This window comes from Seriola lalandi, unplaced genomic scaffold (genome assembly GCF_002814215.2).
Source record: "Seriola lalandi dorsalis isolate HSWRI2012SDOR001 ecotype SW California unplaced genomic scaffold, Sedor1 jcf7180002054351, whole genome shotgun sequence".
Lineage (NCBI taxonomy): Eukaryota > Metazoa > Chordata > Actinopteri > Carangiformes > Carangidae > Seriola > Seriola lalandi.
This window is the reverse complement of record NW_019524904.1, coordinates 142,636-169,629: the sequence shown is the minus strand read 5'-3', so window position 1 is coordinate 169,629 and position 26,994 is coordinate 142,636. Positions and strand designations below refer to the sequence as shown.

The 26,994-nt window shown below is 39.3% G+C and overlaps 2 protein-coding genes across 7 annotated transcripts; one reads left to right on the top strand and one right to left on the bottom strand.

Moving 5' to 3' along the window:
* Positions 1 to 1,151: 1,151 nt before the first annotated feature.
* On the bottom strand, positions 1,152 to 17,014 carry nktr (natural killer cell triggering receptor). 6 transcript variants are annotated; one of them, XM_023407937.2, is made up of 17 exons: positions 16,866 to 17,014; positions 14,487 to 14,565; positions 13,887 to 13,961; positions 12,719 to 12,826; positions 12,258 to 12,302; positions 10,659 to 10,746; positions 9,779 to 9,808; positions 9,219 to 9,364; positions 8,183 to 8,405; positions 7,874 to 8,041; positions 7,680 to 7,767; positions 7,061 to 7,209; positions 4,269 to 6,980; positions 3,987 to 4,070; positions 3,614 to 3,673; positions 2,390 to 2,491; positions 1,152 to 2,165 (listed from the first exon to the last, which is right to left on the bottom strand). In XM_023407937.2, exons 2-17 carry the CDS (start codon positions 14,542 to 14,544, stop codon positions 2,096 to 2,098), a joined length of 4,206 nt encoding a protein of 1,401 aa, XP_023263705.1. In that variant the 5' UTR covers positions 14,545 to 14,565; positions 16,866 to 17,014; the 3' UTR covers positions 1,152 to 2,095. The 6 variants fall into 6 exon arrangements, with proteins under 6 accessions (XP_023263705.1, XP_023263706.1, XP_087030544.1 ...); XM_023407938.2 differs by having other exon boundaries at positions 4,269 to 6,956; XM_087174418.1 differs by lacking the exons at positions 13,887 to 13,961; positions 14,487 to 14,565; positions 16,866 to 17,014 and adding exons at positions 10,367 to 10,392; positions 11,932 to 11,955 and having other exon boundaries at positions 12,719 to 12,812.
* Positions 17,015 to 17,019: 5 nt separating this feature from the next.
* Positions 17,020 to 22,731, top strand: sec22c (SEC22 homolog C, vesicle trafficking protein). Its single transcript, XM_023407943.2, has 7 exons — positions 17,020 to 17,284; positions 18,067 to 18,278; positions 18,468 to 18,631; positions 18,825 to 19,004; positions 19,175 to 19,293; positions 19,696 to 19,761; positions 19,860 to 22,731. Exons 2-7 carry the CDS (start codon positions 18,097 to 18,099, stop codon positions 20,058 to 20,060), a joined length of 912 nt encoding a protein of 303 aa, XP_023263711.1. The 5' UTR covers positions 17,020 to 17,284; positions 18,067 to 18,096; the 3' UTR covers positions 20,061 to 22,731.
* Positions 22,732 to 26,994: the final 4,263 nt, after the last annotated feature.

Here is a 26,994-nt window from a genome sequence, read left to right as displayed (position 1 = left end):
ACAGGCTGATGATTTTTCCTCATGAAATCTCAGCTTGGTTTTATTCCCTTTTATTGCATATTAAAAAAATACAACTATTATTAAAGATAAATGTAGAAAAGACATTTAATTGCATATATAAACAGATATACTTGCATACTATGAATTAAAAATAAACCAAAGGAGACATAGGAAGCAAAAAGCTTAATGATCCCTCTTAAAAACTCATTGCAAGATAAACAAGTTTTTTTTTAATGGAAAACATAATTTCTCAACTAAAAAGTGATGTTCACTTATCAGACTGTTTGAGAGCTTTTTTAGTATCTTTTGACTAATCAGATTAGTTTTTTTTCCCAGCACACAATGTATTTTGGCGTAAACCTGCGTGCATGTTGTTACATTTCCGCTCTTGCGTGGTGGCATGATGGGACTATTGTAAATCCAGATTTGATTTGATTTTTTCTGAAAGCCATCCATACAAAACAGCCTGAACAGTACACGTATTCACCGCCTGCTCTCCTGCACTTGCAGATAAAAACGAGTCCTGCACTTGGAGCAATTCAATAGGATCTGTATCTGATGGACAGTGGCTGGTTTCTAGCGAGCTGAAGTTTCCACAAGAGAGAGACAGGAGCGCAGACACCAGCAGCTTTAATTGTATGCAAATATTAGCAAGGAGGGAAGCAAATTTTCAATTAGTTCTGAGTACAATTAATAATTTAATGGAGTCGTCTCTTTCTTTTTTTCTTATTCCAATGAAGTTCCCTGATCAGGGAGTGAAATTATAGTCATGAATTAATCTGATTCTTCCAATTACATGACATTTAATACAAAAAATTACAGTTGATCCTTTAATCAGAAAACTGCAGTCAGTATTCAGTCTGTGCGTTGACAGTGTTCGACATAAATATAATACACACACTTAAATCTGCCAGGATAAAGACATGAGCCTGCAGGTAACTGGATTGGTCTCACAGGTACACACACACACACACACACAAACACACACACACACACACACACACACACACTGCAGTTCTGAATTGAAGTGCAGATGGCGCCATTGTAGAGGCATAGACCCTCCAAGTACATTTGAGGACATAAACTGACATCTCTGCAGTATTATCTGCTGAACACTGTGAGATTTAAAACAAAAGAAAACAAAAACAGGGTCACAGGATGCAGTGGGATTTATTAATCGGAAACATTCATAACCATTTGAATAAAACCAAAGTCAAACATACTCAAGTTTGAACATTCATAGTATATTAATAAAACAATTGGAACAAGGAGAAATTACAGCTCAAAACTGGTACAAAAAATGTTTTCCATTTAATGAGGATTTTTTCAGAGAAAAACAATCCAGTCTTACTGACCCTGAACTTGAGGCATAACCTCAACGCATAACCACCAACCCCTCAGACACATCACAGCTGAAAAGGTTAGACACTTACAATATATTTTCACACTTCAGTGTATAAAAATCAGAAGTAGAAAAGAAATACACAAATATACAATAATATAAAATATGTACAGCTTATTTCTCATATCGACACCCTCTTAAAATAATGGCCTAAGTCATTTTTTCAGGTTTTTCAGGAAACACAAAAAACTCAACAAAAGAGTCACACTTTTGACATACGCCATTATACAACCGGGGGTAGAATTGCATGTTCCCCTCAACTGAGGATTCAGGCGATTTTACCAGAGGTGGCCAGCATCATGAGGGGGTGATTTAGGCAAAAAAAACATTTTTGTCAAAACATGACTTAGGCCATTATTTTAGGAAGGTGACGATATTATTGATGACAAGCCATATATTTCACAAACAAAAAATCTGTTTGTGAGTGGCCATTTTTTTTTTGTTTTGTTCTCAGCTGTGACAGTCCCTAAAGACAAAGATCTGCAGCCTTAGCTTGTAAAGTGGTTTATTTATTTACATTCAATCACATTCACTTCTTCAAAGACCGTCATATCAGCTTATGTAGGGAGGATATACACTACAGTGTATATATTAAACTAGTAACTCTTCCTCTTGGAGCTTTAGTTGCTGGTCTGTGATTGCCATCGTTTGTGCACAGTGTCCAGACTTTGAACCCAACAACCTGCCTGAGGCTCAGCTGTACCGACTGCTGCGACTGTGGCTTCTGCGCCGGGAAGAACTGCGACTGGAGGAGCGGTACGACCTGTGGAGGACAACATCACGATGAAATATTCTAACTTTGATGCATGAAGGAGATGCTTTTCGCCGTACAGCAGATTGACAAATACAAAAACTAAAACACAAAAGTGAGCGCATCAACTGGTCCCACGCTCCGACAGTAAAGCAGGGATTTGTGTAAAAGGCTGAACTGAGACCTGCCGCCTCGTTGATGTCTGTCAGGGTTCACCGGGGAGCAGAGCGTCTTACCGGGATCGGCGGTCTGAGCTCCTGTAGCTGTCACTTCGTCTGCGCCCTCGTCTCCTGCTCACACTGCGACTCCGGCTGGAATAGCTGTCATAGGAGTCTGACCTGCGTTAACATACAGCCGCATAACAAGAGTGTTATCACTTTGGGAATATCTACATAATGGTGTTTTGTAGAGGTGTCCAGCTTTGTAATGTTGATCATTCAGACCAAAATACAACAAACACACAAAACACTGATGAGTTGAGGATTAGGATATACTGTATAAAACGTAGGAGACGATACCTTATCATAAGAAGTCAGAGGGGAAATAATTCACTATTTATAGTTCCAGCAAACTGAGAAATCACACGATTGACCCTCTGATGCTTATCCAATAGAAAACCTCAAGATACTAACAAGAGTCAAAAGTTCAATATCACCCTGGTAAAGACAAGACCTCATAAGCTGGTCGGTCATAAGCCCATCACAATGACAGGATGCCCCCCCCCTTCTCAGGAATATACAGCACATCCTAACACGTGACAAGCATGTGGTATTTAGATCAATACACACAAAGGCATAGAGGAAACAAATAAAAAGTGAATAAATTATAAACCTTGATGCTTCATGCTATTTTACTTTCACACCTATTACTGACTTATTTCCAAAAAAAAGTCTTAAATATTTAAGACTTTAAAAAAAATTACATTTACGACTAAGGTTCTTTTTTGAGGTGATTGAATTATGCACTTTTGAAGACTTTTCAATAAGTGTAAATAAGCCAGCTATTTGTTTGTCCATAACCAGAGTAACTTCATCAATGTCTGCATCCATAGTGAAAAAGACTGAATAGTTATTGCTTCTACATGCAACTCATAATTAATGGCTTAAGAGAGGAATGGTCTCTTTTACGGCTGCAACTAACTCTGATTAATCTTTTGGTTTATACAATGTCAGAAAATGATGACCAAGACTCAAAAAATTTTTTAAAGGCCAAGGTTACATCTTTAAATAGCTTATTTTGTCCAAACATCCTGAGGAATTTCAAAAACTTGACTGACTGAATATTCAACATTTTTTTCATCACTCAGTATCAGTTGTTCCTCTGATATGATATAATCTAAGCTGCAACTTCATATCGCAGTTTATGAAAACTGACAGGTGTCTAAAAATTCCTTTCAATACTCTCTGGAAGTGTTTGTTTTAATCTTAATATACTGTATGCACAATTGTGTTCAATCACACCTGGATCTCCGACGGCGATTATACGAGCGACTTCTGGAATGACTTCTACTGTAGGTCCGACTGATGGAAGGAGGAAAAAAAAAAAAAGAGGTTTAGACTAATCATACACTAGTGATGTTAAAATACACAATGGAAAAATACAATGGGAAGTCTTGGAAAGGTAAGTGTGTACAGTCTTTTTTTAAACCTAACAGAGGTTTTTGACTGTTCTAAAGTATTTACATGGCTGAAATGTAAAATGCAGCGCAGGATACTAAAACAACAGGAGTTCCAAGGTTTCTTCTCTATATTGATGACCCCTGGTTTTTGCTGAAAACATTTCCCACTGGGATCCATTAGTTTCGGATTATTAAATCTGCACTTCGGGTTGTACCTGTGACTCCTGTAACTTCGGTATGTACTGCTGCGGGAGCGTGACCGTCCTCTTCCACGTCTCCTCCGACTCCTGCTCCGACTCCTAAAAGAATCACATGGCGTTATAAAGGACATTTTCCCCCCAAGCAAGAACAAAGGGTCCGTTCCAAAGATATAGATTTCGCTTCTAGATTAAATACTGCACATGCACCAACTTTATCACTTCACAACCATCTTGATCTACATCCGAGAAGCCTCTCCAGCATTTAGAAACATTTACCGATGGTGCCCTCATACTGACCTGGAAGAGTAGCTGGAGCTGCGGGATCTACTCCTGGACCTGCTGTAGGAGTGCGACCACCCTCTGGAGCGAGACCGGTGACTGGAAACGGAGCGAGACTTCCTAGACACAGACCTGGACTTCTTCGGGGAACGTGTGCGAGACGTTCCCTTGGTCTTTCCCACAGAAGGGGATTTTTCCTCACTGGAGCTCTCCTGGTTCCTCGGCCTTTGGTTGAGCCGCGCGGTCTTGCGTACCTCGTCGAACAGGGATCCCGGTCTGACCCGGCTTTTACTTTTTATCTCCATTCTTACTCCTTGTGTGTTGGAGTTCTGGTTCTCTTGAATTTGGACGTTTTTCACAGCGACGGGTGGCATGTTCACATTTTGTGTAGCCGACATTCCTTTCAAAGGCCTCCATTTAAAAGTAATTACAGCGCCGGTAGGTTTGCCACCGGCTGCTTCATCTTCCAGTCCAGCAGTTGTCGTGGAGGTAACAGCAGGCTGTCCTTTGCTGTGAGGTAAATCATTATCTTTCCTTCCCATATCAGAAGACTTTGAGGTAGATTTCAGGGTTAATTCAGAGGTGTTAGAAAAAGAATCATGTGTAACTGAAGACTCTTCAATTTCAGCGTCATGCTCCGGCGTACAAATGTCCATGTCATCCAATGACTCCTGTTCTTTGACACTGGGTAGATTAGCATTATTAGCATTCCTGTTGGATGACTGATGAGCTTCAGCTTGTTTGGGGTTTTTATTAATACATTCTCTTGCTCTCTGTTGCCCCCTCTCTTCTTCTCTACTAGGGTATTTGTTCAAAGAGGCAACATCATTCGTACTGCCGACACCAGGCCTTTCTTTGCCAACTTTGCCGGGACTGTGTTTCTCCTTTTTGGATTCATCTTCATCTTCCTCATCTCCAAACTCCAAAGGTGGTTGCCAGTGAAAAGTCTCTTTCAGCTTCTGATGTTTCCTCTTAGATCTCTTACGTTTGTCCTTACTGTGATGGGAGCCAGTTTTGTTCACACTTCTCCTCTTATGCTTGTGTTTGCGTTTGGCTTTCTTTTTGCTCTTGTGCTTCTCTGGCTCTGTGGCTTTCTCCAGATTTCTCTCTGAAGGACTAGACACAGCAGCAGGAACGGTGATCTTGTGCGCTAAATCGGTCGCTGCCTCCGACGCCTTTCTGGAAGTCTCGCAGTCTGATTCTGAACTGGCCTCCCCTTCCTCTTTTTCAGATATGGCTAACGTCCTCGCTGTCATATTTTCAGAATCGCTTTCTGAATTCCACCCAGTCAGAGCCGACAACTTCTTATCATGAGACTCGCTGGAGAGAGCTGTTTGTTTCTGCTTTTTTGATGGGACATTGCTGTTGCTTTGGCTCACTTTATCGCTGTCACTATCCCACTCAGACCTGCTATTGAAGCTCTCCACTGGCACTGAGCTGAAATGTTTTGTCTCTTGATCTTGTGAGCTGCCTTTCTCTTTTATTTTCTCCGAAGAGTCACTTCTCCTTGAGACACTGATACCAGGACTATGCTCAATACCCGTCTTGTTCTCCGATCCTGAATGAGCATCTTGACTACCGCCGAGTGATATGTACTTATCTAAATTTTTTATCCTCCTCAGAGAGGTGTAATACTCTTTCCATTCTTTGTCTAGTGAGTTCTTTTTGTTGCTGCTTGTTTTCTGGGAGTTTTCGGAGTCTGACCTGCTGTAGGAGGATGAACTGCTGTGATACTGATGAGGGGATCTGGACCTGGACCTACTGTAACTTCTACTCCGTGAGCGACTGTATGATCGGCTGTACGACTTGCTCCTGGAGGACCTGCTGCGTGAGCGCCTTGCAGGCTTGTTTGCTTTGTCGCTTTCGGAGTCTCCAGGCAGAGACTTTGTCGTAACTGAAGTCTGAGCTTTCTCCGTAACCCTGTCAACCGCTTGTCCTGTGGAGGAGAGAACAGTGTGAGCTACTTTAGCTTTAATTTCCTGAATATGGATGTAGGAGGGCTTCCAGGGCTTTTGACCAGGCTTCCAGCGTGAGGGAGGAGGACTGTCGCTCAGTGGGATCACAGGGACATTTTCTGGAGCGGGGACAGCAGGGAGTCTGGGGACGGGTGTGACTTTGCTCTCAGGAAGCTTGTCAGTCAAATGGATCACAGTAACTGGTTTGGTCTTGCTGGCTTTCCTCTTTCTTGGGGATCTAGATGAACTCCTCTTTCTGGATGGAGACACAGACCTGGATCTGTACCTGGATCTTGATCTTGACCTGGATCTAGAATAGGACGAAGATCTGGACAGGGACCGGCTTCTAGATCTAGTCAGGCTTCGAGACCTTGAATAAAACCTCCCTCGAGATCTGGATCGACTTGATGTGTAGGATCTAGAGTAGGATCGTGAGTCTCTGAAAGACAGCGAGGACCGCCTCCTCCGAGCCGATGAATGGCGCTGACTTGAGGAGGAACGAGACGGAGAGCGGGACCGTCGGGACTTTCTTCCTGAAGACGCTGACTTCTCACCCTCCGACAGGTAAGTCTCTTGAGGTTTGTTTTTGGAGCTCTTTTTCTTGCTGTGTTTCTGTTTTTTGGCCTTCTTCTTGTGTTTGGCTTTCTTCTTCTCTTTCTTCTGCTGCCGGCGCAGGCTGGACCTCTCCGAGCTGCGGTCTGAAGAGTGATCTGCAGATCGGGACCACGCGGAGTCGCTTCTGTCATCCCATCTGCTTGAGGAATGGTCATTCAATCTGTTAAGTCAAAAGATGCATGAAGTAAAATAAAGAGAAAAATATATTCCAAGCTACTAAAGTAAACTAATAAGTCATACTTGTCTCCTTTGCTCCATCTCTCCATGCTTGGCGGTTGATAAACTTTGGTTCTCTTCATCTCTTCTTTCCAGTGAGGTGGAGTTTCACTGCTGCCCCGTTCTTCCACAGATGCAGAACGTGATTTAGATCTTGTGGGAGTGTGATATCTCTGCAGAAAAAAGGTTAAAATAATTCATATGAATGCTTGCTAAAGTTCTTCACATAGAGGCTGTGCTTAAATATTCTTTGTCTGGAGTGAATCAGGTGTGATTATCCTGAAAATAATCTCAAGAGTGCAGATTTGTAAAGATTTGTGAGGCCGAGATCAACAAGGAGAAAACAAATGATGAATAATTTGTCTCTGTGGTCAGTGAATTAGATATGTAGATCAGTTCTTTCCAGAAGCGGTTTCCAAACCTTTGGCTTTGCTATATTTGAATAAGTCCCAAAACAGTAAAATTACCCAGCAATCCACAAGAAAAAAAAAAAAAGAGGAAGTCTGAAAAATAAACATGGTTAATCATTTGTGATCCCAGGGATTTATCTTGTGAACACTTGAGGGATCCTAACCCCAAGTTGGGACAGAGCAGTTACAAGCAGATATCTAGAGTGACAACTGCCATAAACAGGTGAGCTTACCATTGTTCCTCTGCCTTTGATCTTGCGTCCAGACTTAGACACTGCTGGTTTCTGGTCAGCTGAAACCGACAATTCTTCTTTCTCAACTCTGCAAAGATCAAAATTCAAAGTAAACACCTACTGTTAATACCGAAGCATGAACTTTTCAAAAGTGTGAGACAACAAATACTAAAAGGAGCCAGCTTGAAACTGACATCTCTGTTTTATCCTCCTGAGATGGCATGTCCCGGCGCAACAGGAAGCGGTTCTCTGGCACCGGCGGGATTTCCTCCGGTCGGACTACGGGCTTCTCTCTCTTCCCACCGTGGTCCTTCTCTCCTTCCACTTCATTCTCTCCCTCCAGCATCTGTCTTTCCACAGAGCTGTGAAAGCAGCAACAACACAACATGATGCAAAACAATGTTTTGTTATGCAAAGAACCAACAAGTCTCGAATATCAGTACTTGCATATATATTTGGATATACAGCTCAAAACTGTGGTGATGTAGGATAAAAAAAATGACCTCTGCTGGAGAGGCAGAACATCAATGTTCTTCTCCTTCTTTGATTCCCTTCTTTTCTTCTTTGACCGTTTCCCCTTTGCATGTTTCTTGTGCTTGCGGTGTTTGTGCTTTTCGTCAGGTTCACTTTCAGATTCCACTGAAGACGAGAACTGAGAGGACGAGTCACGGGAGTTGAGGGATGAGTCGGCAGAATGGGAAGTTCTTTTCCTCTTGCCTTGAAGTACTAAAGTAAGAAATATAACAGCATGCACGTTATATTCAGTGTGTTTTAGGAATACATCAGTAAAAGTAAAGGGATTAAGGAAAGTTCAAATGCCAGGAGTCATTTTCAGGGTGGCATGACTCTGCTGCAACAAAGGCTTTGTTTGATTCTTCTCGGTATGTTGGAGGCAATGAAAGCAGCCCTGGCAGTCAGGTGGGCAGATGCCAACTGAAATCCACAGAGATCACCTCACTGATCCCCATTAAACAGAAGATCACGTTACACGCCCCGTACTAATGCCACCGGGGGGGGGGTTGGCATCCAAATGCCAACCTCTTACAGGATGAGCAGAAAATATGACCCAGTTACAATCACAGGCAACACACAGATTCCGCACAGAAGACAAAAACCAAAACAGAGAATGACAAAAGTGTAAGCTTTTGTATAGATCACTGGACAATGGATAACATCAATTTAAGCTGTTTTATTAAGAACTATCATAAATAGTCATATACACCCGACATTACACTCTCACTGCACTGGCTGGGTAGCAATATATCAAATCTACAAAGTCTTGAAGTGGAGAGATTTCACGTTCGCTATAAACAACAATGCCCACCTGCAAAAAGATTAAACCGTGGGTTTGTGGCTCATTTTTTTAAGATTCATATCTTCAGTAAGAACCAGTGAGGTCAATGCTGAGCCAGAGAAGGGAGGTCAGAAAATTCCGAGGTGGACACATGTTTGGTTTTGGCCTTTTCATTAGATAAGAAACGTACAGAATAAAGCTTTACATCTTCAGAAAAAAGATCTGTAACTGAAGAGGTAACTTACCATCATTTGCAGACTTGGTGATCAGCTGACCACAGTCCACCACTCTCACATCAGCGTAGGGTCTACTGGCTGAATCTGTCTTCAGCCCCTCGATCTTCTTTATCACTTCGAAGCCAGAGATGACAAGGCCAAAGACGACGTGGACTCTGCACAGAGGCAAAAAAAGATTATACTTGTCATAATTATACAGGTCTTGACTATTATTACATTATTTCAATAACGCCAAAGGTGCTGAAAATGCATTTTGCTCAATCCGCTCCTCAGCATGTGTGATGGGGTCCTATTGGAACAAACTATTTTTTAGGTTAGAACAGATTTGAAAATCTTACATTGTTGTATTTCTACTCTCAGTTTTCTTCCCATTGTTTTAAAGGGACAAGGTTCAACTGAAAAATAAAAAAAGTCTAATGTACTACCATGCACCAATCTGACTTTAGTCTAATTCCGATTCTTTTCAACAACTTTTCGGGGGCGTGAAGCTTCACGATTAACTGTAAACGCCATTTTTAGTTCCTTCTGTACATCTTTGAAAAATTGCAAAAACCAACAGTAGATTTTACCCATCAAGATGCGGTGCCATCTTGGTTGTGCTGTTTGTGGGAAATCCAGCAATCCAGGGAAGATCAACCAATGGAAGAGGAGGGGTCATGAAAAAAGGAGAAAAAAGAGGAAAAGAATGAGAATAAACAAGTAACTTCAACAAAGCGTGGGTGCTACTGTACCATCTCAAAAAAAAAAAAAGTTACAGAATTTGTAAGACCACCTGTTGTTTAATGATATTTGATTGCACATCAATTTAAGACATACTTTCAATTAAAAACAGCCACAAACAGGCAGGTATACACTCAACAACAGAGTGTGGGTAATTGCGTAATTATATCTGAATCATACAAAGACAGAGTGTATACATTTCCTCCTTTATGTTTCATGAGATTTTTATTCATGGGAGGAAATTATAGTGACAACCTGTTTTAGTGACAAAAGAAAGTCTACAAAGCCAAATAACATGAGTTAATTTAAATTATGTGTGAATACTGTTTTAACATGTCCAAAATAAACAGTCACTCTGCAGAATGTTTGCAAATATATACTAGTGAATGATAAATACAGTCAGGAGAGAGAGAAACACAGCCTTGGAGACACATTACCTTGGAAGGGCAGGATGCTAGAGTTTCTGTAAATTTTACACAAAAACGGCAAGAGAAAAAATGTAACACATTTGTAGGTAAAAAAGAATGAATCCATGTTTCTCTGCTACTTTGAATTCTAACTGCACACAGAGAGGGGATTGTTGACGGTCACACTCAATGACAAATTCTACTGTACAGTTTCAAAACAGAAGGGACAGAAAACAAAAACAAAAACTCAATTAAGAATGGCACTCAATTAAATGGTATGGTTATTTAAGTTGCAGAGAGAATTGTTGAACTGAATGCTCACATGAAAAACTGTGAACCGTTGGTGTCCTTCCCGCGATTGGCCATCGACAACAGGAAGGCTCTGTCGTGTTTGAGAGTGAAGTTCTCGTCTGTTGGGAGCAGAGAAAGAAGGATCGAAGTCTCACGGTGCGTTCTCCGATTAATGTTAAGACATATTCAGGGACGTACAGGGAAAAAAAAAAAAAAAAAAAAAAATCTGCATTTTAATCCATCAAACCCCATCATTACCTCACCAATCAGTCTTTCCACAAAGTCAGCTGTTTTTCGTTGGAGCCAAATTTGACTTGTAGTCGTTTTTGTAAAGCACCAAACAACTGCTCTTGTATGATTTAGACAATTAAAATACAAATCATTCTGACAACCTTCCAAAAAATACCATATTGGCTGCCATTCATATCAACATGCTATGCTCAGACTGGATGCCTGCTTGAGACAGATTATCCCTCCATTGCCTTTCTTCCCCCGCAAGGTCACATTATTGTCAAGTGGCTTAACGTTTTGAAGCTTTTAGAACAATTCTCCATGATGGTAGATTCAAGGAGGGTCAAGAAATTTTTTAGAGCCGTCAAAAACATTAAAAGGCAGGAGAGAGGATAATCAATAAGAAAACATTGTAAAAACGGTACCCACAAGTGTCCGATATTGATGTAAATTATAGACAAAAAGGCAACTAAATTCTCACTGTGATGAATCACCTATTTAAAGCAAAGTTCATGTCTCCTACAGATGATTTGGGACAATTGTTCCATAGTGATAAAGAGTAATTTAATGGACTAAAATATGAACTAAACGCATTTTACTATGAGTGATTACAATCAAACACTGAAGTAACATCATCCACAGTAACAGGGAGTTATTTTATTCATATTATTTTGTAAAACATGAAGAATAAAAAGCTTCCTAATGTGTAAATCTTAACTGTCTCTACATCTTTATACATATTTAAAGACTAATTATCTTATACCCACTGTGGCACTCCCAAGTAGTCTTCATATTGAGCAGAGATACTGCCACTCTGTACCTGTCATGCTGAGGATACTGTAACTATAAATACCACATATGTAACATATAAAGTAATTTGAGCAGCCAGAGGCTTTGGGGGTTTAACAGGGGAGCTGTGTGAATGGCAAATCCGTCAGTACAAATTTGCACCTGTGCTTTTGCACAGATTTGCACTGTTTTGTTGTTGTTGTTGTTGTTTGTTTGTTTACTGACTGAGGAAGGTGGTGGGGACAATGTTGACATGGTGTTACTGAGCTGTGTACATCTCTTACCTTCTCATTTTGCAAAAGACCACTCTATAAATAAAAGAATATGTTGAAAATTTTAGGCAGGAAGATTGTAGCTTTCAATAAAGAGAATGCCTACTCTCCATGCTGATTTGATATAGCCCACTACTGTAACTAAATAGAAGACAGCACTATACAATGGAAAAGTGAAGGTCAAGAGTCATACAAAGGAAAATTCAGAAGAACCCTGTTTACAACAATAGCCGCATGCAATTTTAATGCTCATGCAAAAGTATTTAAGTATTTAGATGTACATTTATGAGATATCAGCAATGTAGACTGCTCATTAAATAACTTCATATTCTCATTACCTTCAAAGTAGCCACCATATATGGACTCTCCTCCTCTTCCATTTCCTGCAAAGATTAAAATGGTAAATTAATTGAACTCTTTTTTTTTTATCTAAATCAGACTAAACGTGCACACATGGTACCACATTAGATAAAAGTGCTTGTCTTGGACAATATTTGAGGAGTGGTTAAAGTGCTTCTCTTCTGTGGCCAACACATTCAGCAAAATAGTATGCTAGGGGCATTTCTTACATATCTGAAACAGCTAAAAAACACTGTCAATCCCTTGTACTAATGTTATTTACAACATTTCAATCTGAGCCATCAGATCGTTCCCCTCACAGTCAAGAATTTTTCATCCAACACTAAAGTTTTTAAAGACTTTCTGGCATGTAAAAACTCCACAGAAATTCACGAAATCATTCGAATTGATTAAACAAGAACTCTCTCAATGTAAATGAGGTTATACATTAAACCATTACCTTCGGTGAAGTCGCCTCCCTGGACCATGAAGTTCTTTACAACTCTGTGAAATGTGGAGCCTTTGTAGCACAGCTTTTTCCCTGTGATTTTGCCAGTTCCCTTTTCACCTGCAAATACATGTGTGTTAACTGAATCTAAAAAACAGCTAAAGATACAGTAAAACAGGGCCTGCTACTGTACACACCACTTTGTGTGTACCAGATGCCTTGAGGTGTTAAGAAATGTTGGTCTTGAATTTTGCCGCGTGGGATTCATTCTTAACAAGGGAATGATCCCACAATTGGGGCAGGGGGGGGTTTCAATAAACAGGACTCCTTTGTTCAGGCGTCTCGTTGTTAATACTCTAGTGCAGGACTACATGATTCATTAAGAAATCTTCCACTGGAGTGATACTGACTCGGGACAGAATAGTAGCCCAAAGCTATTACCCCGTGGATTTACCTTTCCACTGGCTTAAAGCAGACGTGAAGGCAAAGATTTCATTAGATGTGTTGATATGTTTTAAGGTTGGCTTCAGCAGACAGAGGGCTGTCTGTTCAGATGGGCAGCTTGGGTTGCTAATCTTTTAGTATTTTGCTTCACTGGCTTCAGCATTGTTCCAAAGGTTCGGTTTCTTATAGAGTCAGCTGATCCCTTCCTAAAAGGACACGTTAGAAACTTTGAGAAAAGTCGCAGCAATCTGCCCGGCTGACTCTTGTATATTATTGTGTTATGTTCTCTGTGTGTTTGTATAAGTGCGTTCAGGTAAAAGTAACGGACTAACCAGCCGTCTCCCATGTCTGCCCTTGCCGATATCTTATTCCCATCGGCGAGGTGGGGTGAAAAATGAGAGGGAGGATCGATCTGCCGTCTGTTTGCAGATTTATGGCCATCTCTAGACAGGCCATCACTACTACAGTGTACTGTGTCCTGCTCAGTGGGGCGAAATATCTAGGGAGACAGACCAGGACCCCTCTATCCGTCCAGTAACTCCATCTGTCACTGGATCATTTACACTACAGCCATACCTCCTTCCCTCGTGGTATTAAATGACCAAAGAGGGGTGAGGATCGCGGTGCTGTGGTTCTTATTTTTCCATTTCATTTTCTACTCATGGTGATCAACTTATGGAACACACAGGAAGGATGATAATTGTGTTAAACGTGTCCTTGACTGAACATTACTCACCAGTGCACAAACAGAGAAAGTTTTTGCTGGTCTTGGGACAAACATCCGAAAAAAGTTGGAAGACTATGCGCCCAACTGCAAGAAAGAAAAGAAAAGAAAGTAAGCAAAAGGATTCCTTCTGCTTGCAGCTACAGAAATTTTGTTTGAAAATAATACAAAATAGCTTAAATATTAACTGTGTTACAAAAAACAATTAACAAAAAAAAGAAAAAAGCTTTAATAGGCCAAGGATACAATTAAGAATAACAATTAAGTGGCCCAAATGTGCATACTGCACACTTTTAATTGGCTTCCAACGTGGAATTACAAGGATCCTGTGGCAAAGCTCAGACGTTATAGAAACTTTCCCATAGCTACAGGCAAATCTAGACTTTAATGGAACCATTCAGCACACCAAGCCAGCATACTGCTATCCACTATCATCTTGTACAACCACAAGAATATCAATCAAAAGCGCCAAGGCTAAGAAAAACATTACATAGATAAAGTCTCGACATTTTTATTGATGGTGTCAGTTCAAAATAATCATCTACTAAATTGAAGCAAGGCTGTTTACGTTACTATTTCTCATATCAGTACACTGATTTTAAATTCTCTTACCTGGCTCCCGGTTGAGCTCCACATCAAAGTAACACTGAGGGCGGTCTTTCACCCCCATTGTGATCAAAGTCTGGGTGACCTAAAATGTAGAAAGAGTACAAACCAGCTAAGCAGGAGAAAATAATAAGCCAGTTTTCTCTTAAAGAAGCACTTAGCGCTCCCTTTTCTATCTGTTAGTTTAAGCCTAGAAAGTACAGCATACTGAGAGGAGTGTGTTGGAAAACAATGTAGAGTGACTAAAAGACAGTGAGAGAAGATAGAAACAGAAATGGGAGGAGAGAGAACAATGGGAGGAGAGAGAGAAAGAGAGGCAGAGAGAAGTCTATGAGGAAATGTACTGGCAATGCAAATCCAAGCAGAGCACAACACAGCCTCCTCACTGTGCATTTTTAACCCCTGTCTCTACTGTCAACTTGGATATGAATGTATGACAGTTTGCAGACTCAAGACAATGCACAAGCATGAGTCAAGTATATAATCAGGTGGAGCTTGCACATTACACATCCAAATTGTAATTCTAGATATTTGCTTTACATGTTGTGCAAAGGTAGAAGTAGTTTTCTATTGATGAGGTTCTTTCTGCCTAAAAACCATATCCAAATTGTGTCAGAAGCCTTTTGGTTTTAATGTTTATTTTTTATTATGTGGACAAGTAGCAACTAAATCATGTTTCCAAAAGCCTGCCTCAACTTGTTCAGTGTCAGTGTTCTTCTATTGTTGAGTAGAGAAGCTGAAGAGCACAAGGTTTTCAGTTTGTGCACAAAAATATGTCATTAGCATCTTCAATTATACCTACAGTATATGAAAACATTTGGTTTGTGAACAGTTTGTGTAGCTTTATTGGTAATAAAAGCGCAACAAGGAGAAAGTACAGCGTCTCATAATAATCTGTCACTAATGTCTGGATTTATTAAAGTTGCCTATTATTTAAACAAACCCTGTGTCACTGTGCTGACATGTAACAATTAGCACCTCAAATGGTGTGTTCGGGTGTTGCAGGGAAGTGTTTTGCATATGCATGCAGTACGCTGACAAGTGAAATATGGAAAAAATCATTACTGGATTTCGGGACACTGAGAGCAGTAAACCCAAAGGGAGGATATGGAGCTTTCACTTCATCAAATAATTTATTGGACACTAGTAATGTAACATGAAGGAGCAGGCTCTGAAGTAGTATCAGCAGGGTATAAAGAAGATATTTCAGCAACCTAATTTGGCTTACTGTGTGAATCTGCTATGATAACACTTTCTAGTAGAATGACACAGGTCACTTCTGTGAATTTCTGTTTGTACAACAGAGGGTCTTATATAATAAGCAAGTACAAAACCCACTGCTGAAGAATAAGCTAGGATTTGGACTGTGGTTTAAAAGCAATTCGCCAAATTTGCTGAGTGCCTAAACAACTTTTCCCATTTCCATTTGAATTCCACGTGTGAAATGTAGTCACACACTTCATTATACCTGTGAATTTCCAGAGTTTTGACATCTGTGGAGGTGTGGTGTGTCAGCTGATTTGAATTCTAAGTAAATGAGTGAACAATAACTGAAGCAGTAGTGCAGGCCTTACTATCTTACTGCATAGTTAATGACAGAAGAGAAAACTGTGACAGTGTAGCTGAATTACACTGTGGTCACAAATCTGATGAATAAAAACTGGAGGTGATCATACTGGATTTGTACAATAGCTTATGGGTCACATCACTTCAGCTGCCAGTGCTCAACACAGAGACAGGAACGCATTGTATTTATAGCCAAACTCATATCATGTTGCAAACCATGACTGCATGAACTCTGATGTACTGGGATTGACACTGACACTTTGTAAAACCTTCCCTCTAACAATAAACACCTTCACATTTAGGAGAACTAACAAAGAACACAAAGTAATGTGACCTAAATGTCATACAAGTCATGAAAACGACAGTAGCTAAAAAGCCTGATGAATAATGTAAATGCAATAAAAAAAAATTAAAAAAAATGTCAGGAACCAGCAATATTGTCAATTCACACTAGGAACTGCGCGACATTTATTAGCACAAGAACCTCCACTTTCACTACTCACATAACGTTGGCTAAATATCAGTGTGACACATTTTACTCATTGCTCTGTTTTGTTTAGCTTAAAATAAACCATCCATTACTGTGAGATCAAGCCATGCCGACAGAGTAAAAGACAAAGGAAAACATCCACTTGCTACATAGCTAACGATGGTTACGTTAACACAAACGCTTCCAAAATGGTTGTGCTAACAGCTAGTAGCTAGCTAGAGTTAGCTGGCTTCCGTTAGATTTCTTTCTGCTGCAATGACAATAAACATTTAACGTAACGATGACAATTACACTACAGGTGATCCAAAGATGTTAATAACACAACTAACCTCTGTACAGTAGCTAGCTGGCCAGTTAGCTAGTCACTGACGGTCAGCAAGCATGAGCTAACTTCACTTTTTAGTGAAGGAGGTTGGTGCGCTGTGAGATATAACTCCGACTGGTTGCCAGTAGTTTTGTCCCTCCCGAGTTCCTGTAGAAGATTTGTTGTGGTTTTGTTGTATCAGGAAGAACACTTCAAGTTAGCTCGTTAGCTGTTTTAATAATTTGTTACGTAAATATTATAACAGGTTATTTAGGTTCTCCATTTTAATCGCCGGTATCAGAAAGTATGCGATTGCACTCGTAACGCGTATCTGAAGCTGGGGCTGGCTACCTGCTGGTGGTGTAATTGTTTGATATGATGCTATAGTCAGCTAACCTACAGTAGCTAAGTAACAAGGTGCAGCATGAAACCCATGATAATGAGGTAAGGTGTAAAAAGTATTACTACGCGTACATTATTTATCTCAGGCGAGAGTTAACAGATTCCCAAGTTCAGACTGCACAATTTTTAAATCTACGCAGTTAAAATTACACACTCTATAATGTATCCCAGCTAAAACCCATGCAGTCTACTACAATAATACAAAAGCTCTGCAATAATTCAGCCTTCATGGCGGTAGAGAGATGTTAATTTACCTTAAATTCCACTTTGGATGTTGTAGTGGTGCTGCTGAAGTGTAATTACACCGGTTGTAGGTATACATGTGGTGTATTATTCAGTCTGTTGATAAAAATAGAGTAAGCAACCCCTCAGAATAGCGCAGTGCAATTAAGCAACACCACAAGCCTCCAAAATGACCATAAAGGTGAATCAACACCAGTATGAAACTGTCAAGGCAGATTGTATTTCAAGGCTGTTATAGTAGACTGATATTGTTTTAGTCAAGTGTACGTAATACACTGGCAATTGAGTGTATTTTAATTTATTACAGAACTGTCGATTAATTGATACAGTGAGTCAATAGACTGTAAATTAATCTGTGACTATACTGATAATGTATTAATCATTTAGGTTATGTTCAAGCAACAATAAGCCAAAATATTAAATCCTCAGTTATTGCTTCTCTTTTCTGTCTGTTGTGATAGTAAACAGAATCTCAATTTCTCAATTATTTGAGAAAATAACTGTCACATTCTGAAAATAATTTAGTTGCAACCCTCATATTGTAATCCTGATGATCTGGTCTTGATCTGTAACCCATGCAGACAGTGTGTTCTTCATGGACCCAGTGGATCATGTCTCTGATCCTCTTCGCCTTTGTGGTTCGGGTCAGGGATGGACTCCCCCTGTCAGCCTCCACAGACTTTGAACATAACAGAGAGCTCCAGGAGAGGAAACAGCAGCTCAGGGCCATCAGCAAAGCGCTGTCCCGCTTCCCTGACAGAGGGACGGTCAAGGGCCAGGAGCTCAACATATAGTAAGGGTTCAGGAATCAAAGCCGCAGCAGACCGTTTCAGTGGTGCCTTCTGTAGCTGTACAAAGACACACTACACATCCTAATGCAGAACACAGAAATAATGTTGTCCATTTGATCACAGGGGCATCCATGTCATGTTGTGTCAGGCTGTTTGTTTACTAAACACCTTTTCTCCTCTCGACTGTTCAGCTTCATCTCTTCAGAGGGTGTATCCTACATGACTGTGTGCCACTGCAGCCTCCCTGTTGCTAAGGCCTTCTGCTTCCTGGAAGATCTGCGCTGGGAGTTCACAGCATGCTTCAATAGCACTGTTGTTGCCTTGGCAGCCAGGCCATATCCATTTTTGGAATTTGGTGAGTAGGAAGCGAAATACTGTCACATAGATTTGCATAGATTTCCCTCTGCTGATTGCGAGGGATTTTGCTTTGAATTTAAATATCACATGCTGAATGACAAACAAAGCGCCTGTGTTTTGGTCGTCTCCTTTAAATTATAGTTAGATAAGTTGTTTGACACAAATCTGTTACCCTTGCTGCCAATTGACAGACAGCACCATTCAGAAGCTGAAGCAGCAGTACAACCAGAGCCGTGGTCCGGCCCTGGAGGTTACGTTGGCAGAGGTCCAGGAGGATCTTAGGATCCATCCACTACAAGTAATTAACTTGGACGAGGTGGAGCTCACCAATGGCATCGCAAATGGACATATGGAGCAAGGTTCTGGATCTGGTAAGGCTTATACAGCAAAAAATGAGCAGTACTGTCAAATTATTACTGCCTATAACAGCACTGTAAAACGTATTTATTGGTTGAATCAAACGATGAACAGTCCTCATATTTTTTGAATATGTTTGATTACTCTCCACTAATCATATGATCACTTTCTTTTGTTTTAACAGGTCAAAATGTAAGACTTGAACCAGTGACAGCACCAGGCATTCTCTCTCTGGTCCTAAATATTATGTGTGCTTCCTTGAATGTAATCCGTGGTGTGCACCTCATAGAGTACACATTCCAGGTATGGCGGTGCTTGGATGTTTCTCACAAATACTTTAAATGAATAACTGTTGAATAACATTTGCAGCATGTCAATGTGCCATAACTTGCAAGCTTATACAATAAAAATATATATGTGTAAGACAAAAATGCATACGTCGTGGCTTTCTCATTCACATAAACAAACTGAACTTAAGTCATGCATGAGATGATATTAATTACAGATATGTTGATCTGGCTGAACTGGCTGCTATGCATTAGCATTTTGCTGTGGAAGCAAAAGGTGTTTACATAGAAAATAATAACATTGTGATTTGCAGAAAACTGGACAGATTATCACTCTTGTGTGAATTTGTTTCAAATTTGGAATAACTTTTACATACAAACAGCTGAAGTGAACTTTTATTCTTTTCTCTTTGCACAGGATGACTATGAGGGAATATGGAACGTTGTGGCATTTCTTCTGGCGTTTGTCTGCTGTGTGTCTCAGGTAAATCCAGTTCACATTTTCAACACACTCCGGCATTACACATCGTCCTTGCAATCCGCGTGGCATTAAGCTTGCGAATGAACCCCCTGTGTCCACAGTGCCACCTCTACCTGTTCCACTCGTCTCTGAAGAAGCTGAAGTCCTTCACTCTGTTGAGCGTGATCGTCCTATGCAACTTGTACCTGCTCGGCATGAGGAATGTCTGGCAGCTGATCTTCCACATTTCTGTCGCCTCCCTCTCCACCGTCCTCATCCTCAACCGCAAACTCCAAGACAGAACTAATGACTGTGGGGTCTGAGGAGCATGGGACACTTAATTGTGGTTCGCCATTTCTGTCTCCAGTGTTCAGCGCAGGTGAGAATAACAAGGTAGCAAAAGAGTTGATCCACACGAGTCATGGAGATGCCTTGCCCTTTAAAAAAAAAAAACATATTCCTGAACCTTGTGTCATCGCTGAGAATTACTTGTGTACTTGCACTTTGTGTACATTGTTTCAAAGACTGTACTGACTATCCAGTGAAAATGCAGTTCTTTCTGGATCCCTAAAAATATCCTTAAACTAACACTGTAAACTGAGAGGAAGAAGGAGGTTTCTGCTGTTTGACGAACAAAAATGTTGCTCAGTGTCGTCAGAACTGTCCAGTCCAAAAAGGTTTTAAAGAAGATGAAGGAGCTTTTTTTATTCTTTTCTTTTCTTTTTTTTTTTTTAGTTAGAGTTGTTGACCAAAGTTTTTCACGTAGAAAACAACAATGTTGTTGAAGCTAGGTTTGCTTGAGATTTGGGAATTAAGATGCATTTCTGCCTGCATTCTGGCTCAGTATTATTTCTACCACAGGCCATTGATTATCTTTGCATAATCAGTTTACAAAGCTACGTGACGGGTCGTGATTGTAACAGACATTAGATTTAATTGTACTTTTAAAATAGGCACACATGGCTGATTAGGAGATAATTAGGTTGCCCATCTTTAATTGGCGGCAGTGTGATAAGTGAACTATTTAGTGTAGTTTGATTAAAGATCAGTGAAATTTAGGTGAAAGGGAAATGCAACTTTTATTTGCTTTAAATTATTTGATCATTAGGTTTTGGAAAAAACAAAACAAATTCAAACGTGTAAATGTTAAACTATGGGTTGTTTCATGCCTTACTATGACAATGCAAATATAGTTGATTGTTTTCGTTTATTTAATTGTATCATCTTATTTAAAGTTTCACCGGGAAGTGCTCAGCAAGTTCAAATGTAAGGGCTCCGTTAATGACTCCACAGAAATGACATTTTACATTACTGAGGCATTTTATCGCTTAAACGCTGTTTTCAACACCGTTTTTGATTTAAGGAGAATTGTATCGCATAATCTCCAATTTAAAACGTTTTTTGTACTATCAGAACAAAGTTCGATATTTTAGTTGTGCGTTTTTCTACTGATCTCTGCGTTGTTCAAATGTATACTGCGGGTAAGAATACGAAAGCACTGATTTGTTCGGAAAAATAGGAATGAAAATTGTTGGGAAAGTTTTTTGACTGCACTATTACGTTTAGATTTTTTTTTGGCAGTTGAATGTGTTGCGTATCGGGTTTAACTTAAATTATATTTTTATCCTGATTTCTGTTTACTTTTTTTTTTTCTCTGTTTCTTTTGGGTTTATAACACTCCGTATGTGTAGTTCCCAAATTGTGTTCAACTTAGAAATCATAGGGTTATAATTTAAGTTTGAATATAGAACGCATCACTGTAGCGCTGCTAAATAAATAGGCTAAGTATTAGTCTCCTTAGGTTAACTTTTTAACGTTTTGTGTATTGAGCTTCTTAGATATTCACTTAACAGTTGCATTGGGTGTCTGTTAAGCAAGGGAAATAAATTATTAGTTTATGGTGTTTGTCACACAGGTAGTGTTGGGGCTGCAGTGGAGCTGTAAAATCTGTCTTCTTCATTGAACTGTTCCCTTATTTTATCAAGAAAGTAAGAGGGAATTTTATAAAGAAAACAAAACATTTATATCTCATCTGACAATCCAAACGTCCTTCTAATAGTTTAGAAAAGCCACTTTTAGCTTGTAGTTTACAAAGTTTATAAAGAGTGAGAGAACTCAAATGTTTTCAGTGGACATATGAGATGTATCGCAGCTGCAGTTTACGCAGGTGAGACTCCTATTAGTAAATTTACATTTGTTCTTTTATTAGTTTTTTCTATCCAGAACTATGAGAGCACACAGAGCTGAGAATTAGACCGGCCCTGTGAGCAGTTCTCTGATGCTGTGTTCAGCTGTATGACGGAGGGGTAAACTCTTATGTTATATCTCTTATGTTTTCTTTGACATAGTCGGCATACATTTTGTGATTAGTGATTTTGAAATGTTCAAACGCAGTAAATAAGTGAAACTTTGTCATTATTTGTTATGCGACATGGTTTTGCCCGTGGCTTTAATATTTTTGATACAAAGGTTTTACTGATTCACTGTTTCCTCTCTACACTACATGAAATGTACAAATACCCTGCTGACCAAATGAAATGTAAAGAAATGTTGCCATCAATGTTTTAAAGATGTAGAATCAAGTAAGGATATTTTAATACTGAACATAAAAATTAAGTTTAATTATGTTGAACATGAAGGTGTTCAGACATACAGTAGGAATGCACTGTACAATTGAAACGTGTGGCAGCCATCTCTTTTCCTACTGACATCAGGTCTTAAATGAACACAGTTTGTAAATTTGAAAATCATTAAGCTTCTAGGACACTTTCTTTTGTTCATTACCAAACACTCAAAAGTTGTTTGTATCTAATTTGACTCACGCGAGGTCGATTCAGTGGGTTTTCAGTTGGCTGCAGTCTGTTTATAATGATGGGAGATAATGAAATATTGTCATTCAGTGTAACTGCCAAATACACTGGTGATTACAGGGCTTTATTTTTTCCTGCTGTGGTAAAACTGACATTTCATTAATAAACAGTGTCTTTTTTTCCATCTGTTAATGTTTTATCTGTGTGTATGCACAAAATCAACAATATGACGCAATAAGAAATATTTTATTACCTTGATTATTTGGCTCATTTTATTAAAAAAAAAAATGTCTATAAGCTACATCCAGCTGAGAGAGTGTTTTGATGCTGTTTTTGACAAACCCGAGCACCACATGTAAATTCATTGCTATTTTTTCCTTATTACACCAGATGGCGCTCTTTCACCACTTAGTAATCTTGATGTTCCTTTTCGTTTGTGTTGCGCTCAGTAGATATTGTCGCCTGTCTAGTTTAATATGATAACAGCTGATAATATTCATCACAGGAGGCCTATGATTCATCTCCAGCAAATATACATTAGATCAAACAAATATTATGGATGAAACCTAAGTGTTGTGTAGCCTCAGAGAAAAAAACAGGAGGGAATAAAATGCACAGAATAATGAATTATATTATTAGATGACACATTTGAACAATTGAGAAAATAGACCAATTAGTCCTCCGGAACTGCTGACCCTGATTTACATGGATCACATTCAGGTTTAAACAGCTACATGAATAACTTCAAGGCAAATTTGTTTACCTCATCCAACATCAACTATAAGGTTTGCGTGTCAATTTTAAGTCCAGACAGATATCTGTGTTCTTATCTAAGTGTAAGAGTTTTTATTTTTTCAGAAATACTGATCATATTTTAAGACGAACTTCTCATAATGCCTACTAACAGAACAAACACTTGTGTCAGACAGAGAAGCCTTGAGACATTCAGTGCAATCTGCTATAGCGCTGAAAAGATTTTTTTTTTTTTTTTGTTGACAAGGCTTGTATTTGAAAAGTGGATATTAAAAGCAAACGTGTGTTTCATGCAGCTCCCCTTTAGGTAAATGACTTGCACATCAAAAGATGGACTTGGGCTTTGGAATAAGTTACAATTAAGTAAGAAGCTTTTCACTTTTGATGTGCTGATGGTGTCTGAGGTGGTCAGTTAGGGTGACAGTATTTTATTTGCCAGTGCTCCATGTTGGGTTTATCTTGTTTGTTTTTCAGATTCTTAGGGATTAAATTAAATCTTAAATCTGTGTGTCTGCTCTTTTCTTTTATCCAGGACTTTTATAGGTGACTCAGCCACAACATTGGCTCCAGTCTTCATTTAGGCTTCACTGCAAGGGTCTGTACTGATAAATGTCTTAATCCTCCTATATGCTGGGATTCACGACCTTTGACCTAAACCTATATCACTTACTGCAATTTCCACTAATGTCACAAATAAGCTTCTGTGCAACACATATAAAACCCTCCCATAAATATCTGACACACTGTCTTATTGCGACTTTGACACTAGTTTACAGACATTGACGTAGTGAGGTCAAAAGCTATAAAGCATGGCAGAGTGTTTATCAGCATCTTCGTGTATATTAAAGGGGGAAATTTGAGGTCGCAACCTAGAAATAAATGAAACTTGTCCCCAGGAACTCACAGTGGCATCATAAATCCGCAATACCATCAGTCCTGCTACAATGCATCAAATTAAATGATCAGTTTCGGATGTGGTCCTCACTTGCAGGGATTAACCTCTTTTATCCTAATTGGCAGAAGCGCCTGCTGTTGAGAAGCTGCCCTCTCTCCCTTAGCAAATAGGCTTAACAGCATGGGTGGTCCTGCTGAAATGTTTATAACTCACATTTCTTTCGCTCACAGACAAGTGCCTCCTCTGCTCCTACATGTTCACAGAACAGCAGCACTGTTGTTCTTGTTTTTTAAATGGTTGCCTTATCAGCTCCAGGTAATGATAAATTACGCAGCAAATGACTTTGACAGATGACTTAATCCAGCATTTGCGACCATTTCCATGTCCATTGTATTATAGAAGTGATATAATCTAATGTTTCTTAATAAATATCAAATGTGATGGTTATTACACACACATTTCCTGTCTCTGTGCTATTTGTTGTCATTGACTGACATATTGCTGACAGGTATTAAATCTGCATCCCCGTCAGTCAAACATATGACAACAGCTGACCTGTGTTTGTTTTAAGTATTGCAGAGTCAGAAAATAAAGATGTAGGTCAACAGTAGAGGCTGCTGTATTATATTTGACAATGGTAGTGAAGTACCTCATTAAAAAAAATTTGTATGTATCTGTTACCTGTAACATCTGAACACTACATGTTTCAATTTAAAGTGTGTGCAAACTAGTTAGCAAGCAAGCAGAGATATGTCTAAACAGTTAGCTAAAAGTAATAGATGTGGAACTATACATCTGTAGCTAACAGTAAACAGTTTAAATAATTTGCTAAAGGTTGTGGTTAGCATTAAATGTCTAATAGTTATATGGTTTAGGTAGCTAAAAGTAATGGATAAGTAGCTAAAATTAGCTGAAAATAATGGATAAATGTTTAGCTAACTAGATAAATGGCTAACATAGCGTAAAGTAATGAATAAATGTTTGAAAGGGTTAGCCAAAATAGATACGAGGCTAAAATTAGCTGGACATAATGGATAAATGGCTAAATAATTTAGCTACAAATAATTGTTAGTTAATAGTTAGCTCGCTAAAATAGATAAAATAGTAAAAAGTAATGGATGAATGGTGCAAATAGCTTAACATAGTTCATGGTTAGATAACTAAAGTAATCCAGGAATCCAGCTTCTGCCACTGCTTGACCAAACTGACCTAAACATTAACAGTTTAATTGAAAACATTATTGTCATATCAACTGTCATATAATTAATAGAAATCAAAAGAGCATTTGGAGCATGAATCCATCTACAGGCTGTGGGGCATGTCTGACAAAGAGGTTGGAGCTACTGCTCTGTGGTTACCCTGACTGTGGCGTCTGCAAGAACCCAACAAAACAACCTTACAGACCTCCTCTGATATTTCAGTATGATGGCAGAGTCTCCCGGAGTACACTCTAGTACTGAAATTACTCTGAGCCGTGGTAGATTTAATCAAGGTGAGTCACTCTGGCATCCACTCATCTATTTAATCGTTGTCTCAGGTTCAGTGCCCGTGCCACATGCTGGCGGCCTACACTTTTGCGTTTTCCATTAATTTCAAACGCATCATTCATCTCTCTTTCTGGGTGCCCTCTGTGAAGCAGTCTCTCTGTGGAGGTTTCCAATATCAGAAGTTAAGAATAATTACCTCGACAGTTTTTCTCTCTCTGCTTTAAATGCACTTGGGCACAAAAAAAACTTAACTGGGTGGTCAGGAGACAGATGACGTGTTATCATTTTACAATCAGTATGATATTTTGGCCACTTGTGGACATGTGGACACAAGCACACAGTACCTTTTACGGTGATATGGCGAACTTGTTGGCAGCCGGGTTCATATTTATACATATCCAGCAGTAACAGAGAATTAGCAGTCAGATTTCTGTTGGTTCCACCAGATGAATTTAAGGCCAATATTTACTCTCCTTCTGTTTTGTTAAAAACCTGCATTAACAGATGTTTTTGGCCACTTAGGGGCATAACAACACAATTTAAACATCAGCCTACAGATCCAGAGCAACATCAGGATGTATTTGGAGTTTTTGGCCGCTTTTGCCAACCATAAAAAACTTGAATAATGCTCCACTACAAGTGGATATTGTACTGCACTGATGTGTTCGATATCAACACATTTGTGACATATCCATCTATCCATCCATCCATTAGCTCTACTGCTTATCCTAAAAGGGTTTCAGGGGGGCTGGAGGCCTTCTAGGTATGAGGTGACAGTGCTAACCACTGCACCACCATGCCGACCAACAACATATCCACATGTTAATAGAAAACATAATTGGGTTGCAATTACATATTGTTTGTAATTACATATTTAGTTGTCTCTAAACTAAATTTCTAAGAAACAGGGTTGGTGGGTTTTCACTTATATCACTAAAGGTCTGCTGCTGAGAGCTGTAAGATTAAACCAAACAATACAGTTCCAGGAACTAAAGCCAAAATTTGTTAAAGATGCTCAAATGCTTCATAAAGCTAAGAAGAACTGTGTCAGGTGATCATTCTTTGTGGATTTGTCAGTATATGCGACCCCTCTTACATACAAATACTCGTTTGATTGTTAATATAAAAGTACAGATTAATGTAGCTTTAAAGTCATTTAATTAGATCTGGAATGAGGAACTACTTATTATTTTAATCCAGAAACCTTTGCATTTTCCTATTTATGCATGCTCTATGGTGTGATTTCATAACTGCGGGAGAAATAATGGCTAAGCTTTCATTCACACCAGGTTCTAGCTATGATGCATTGATT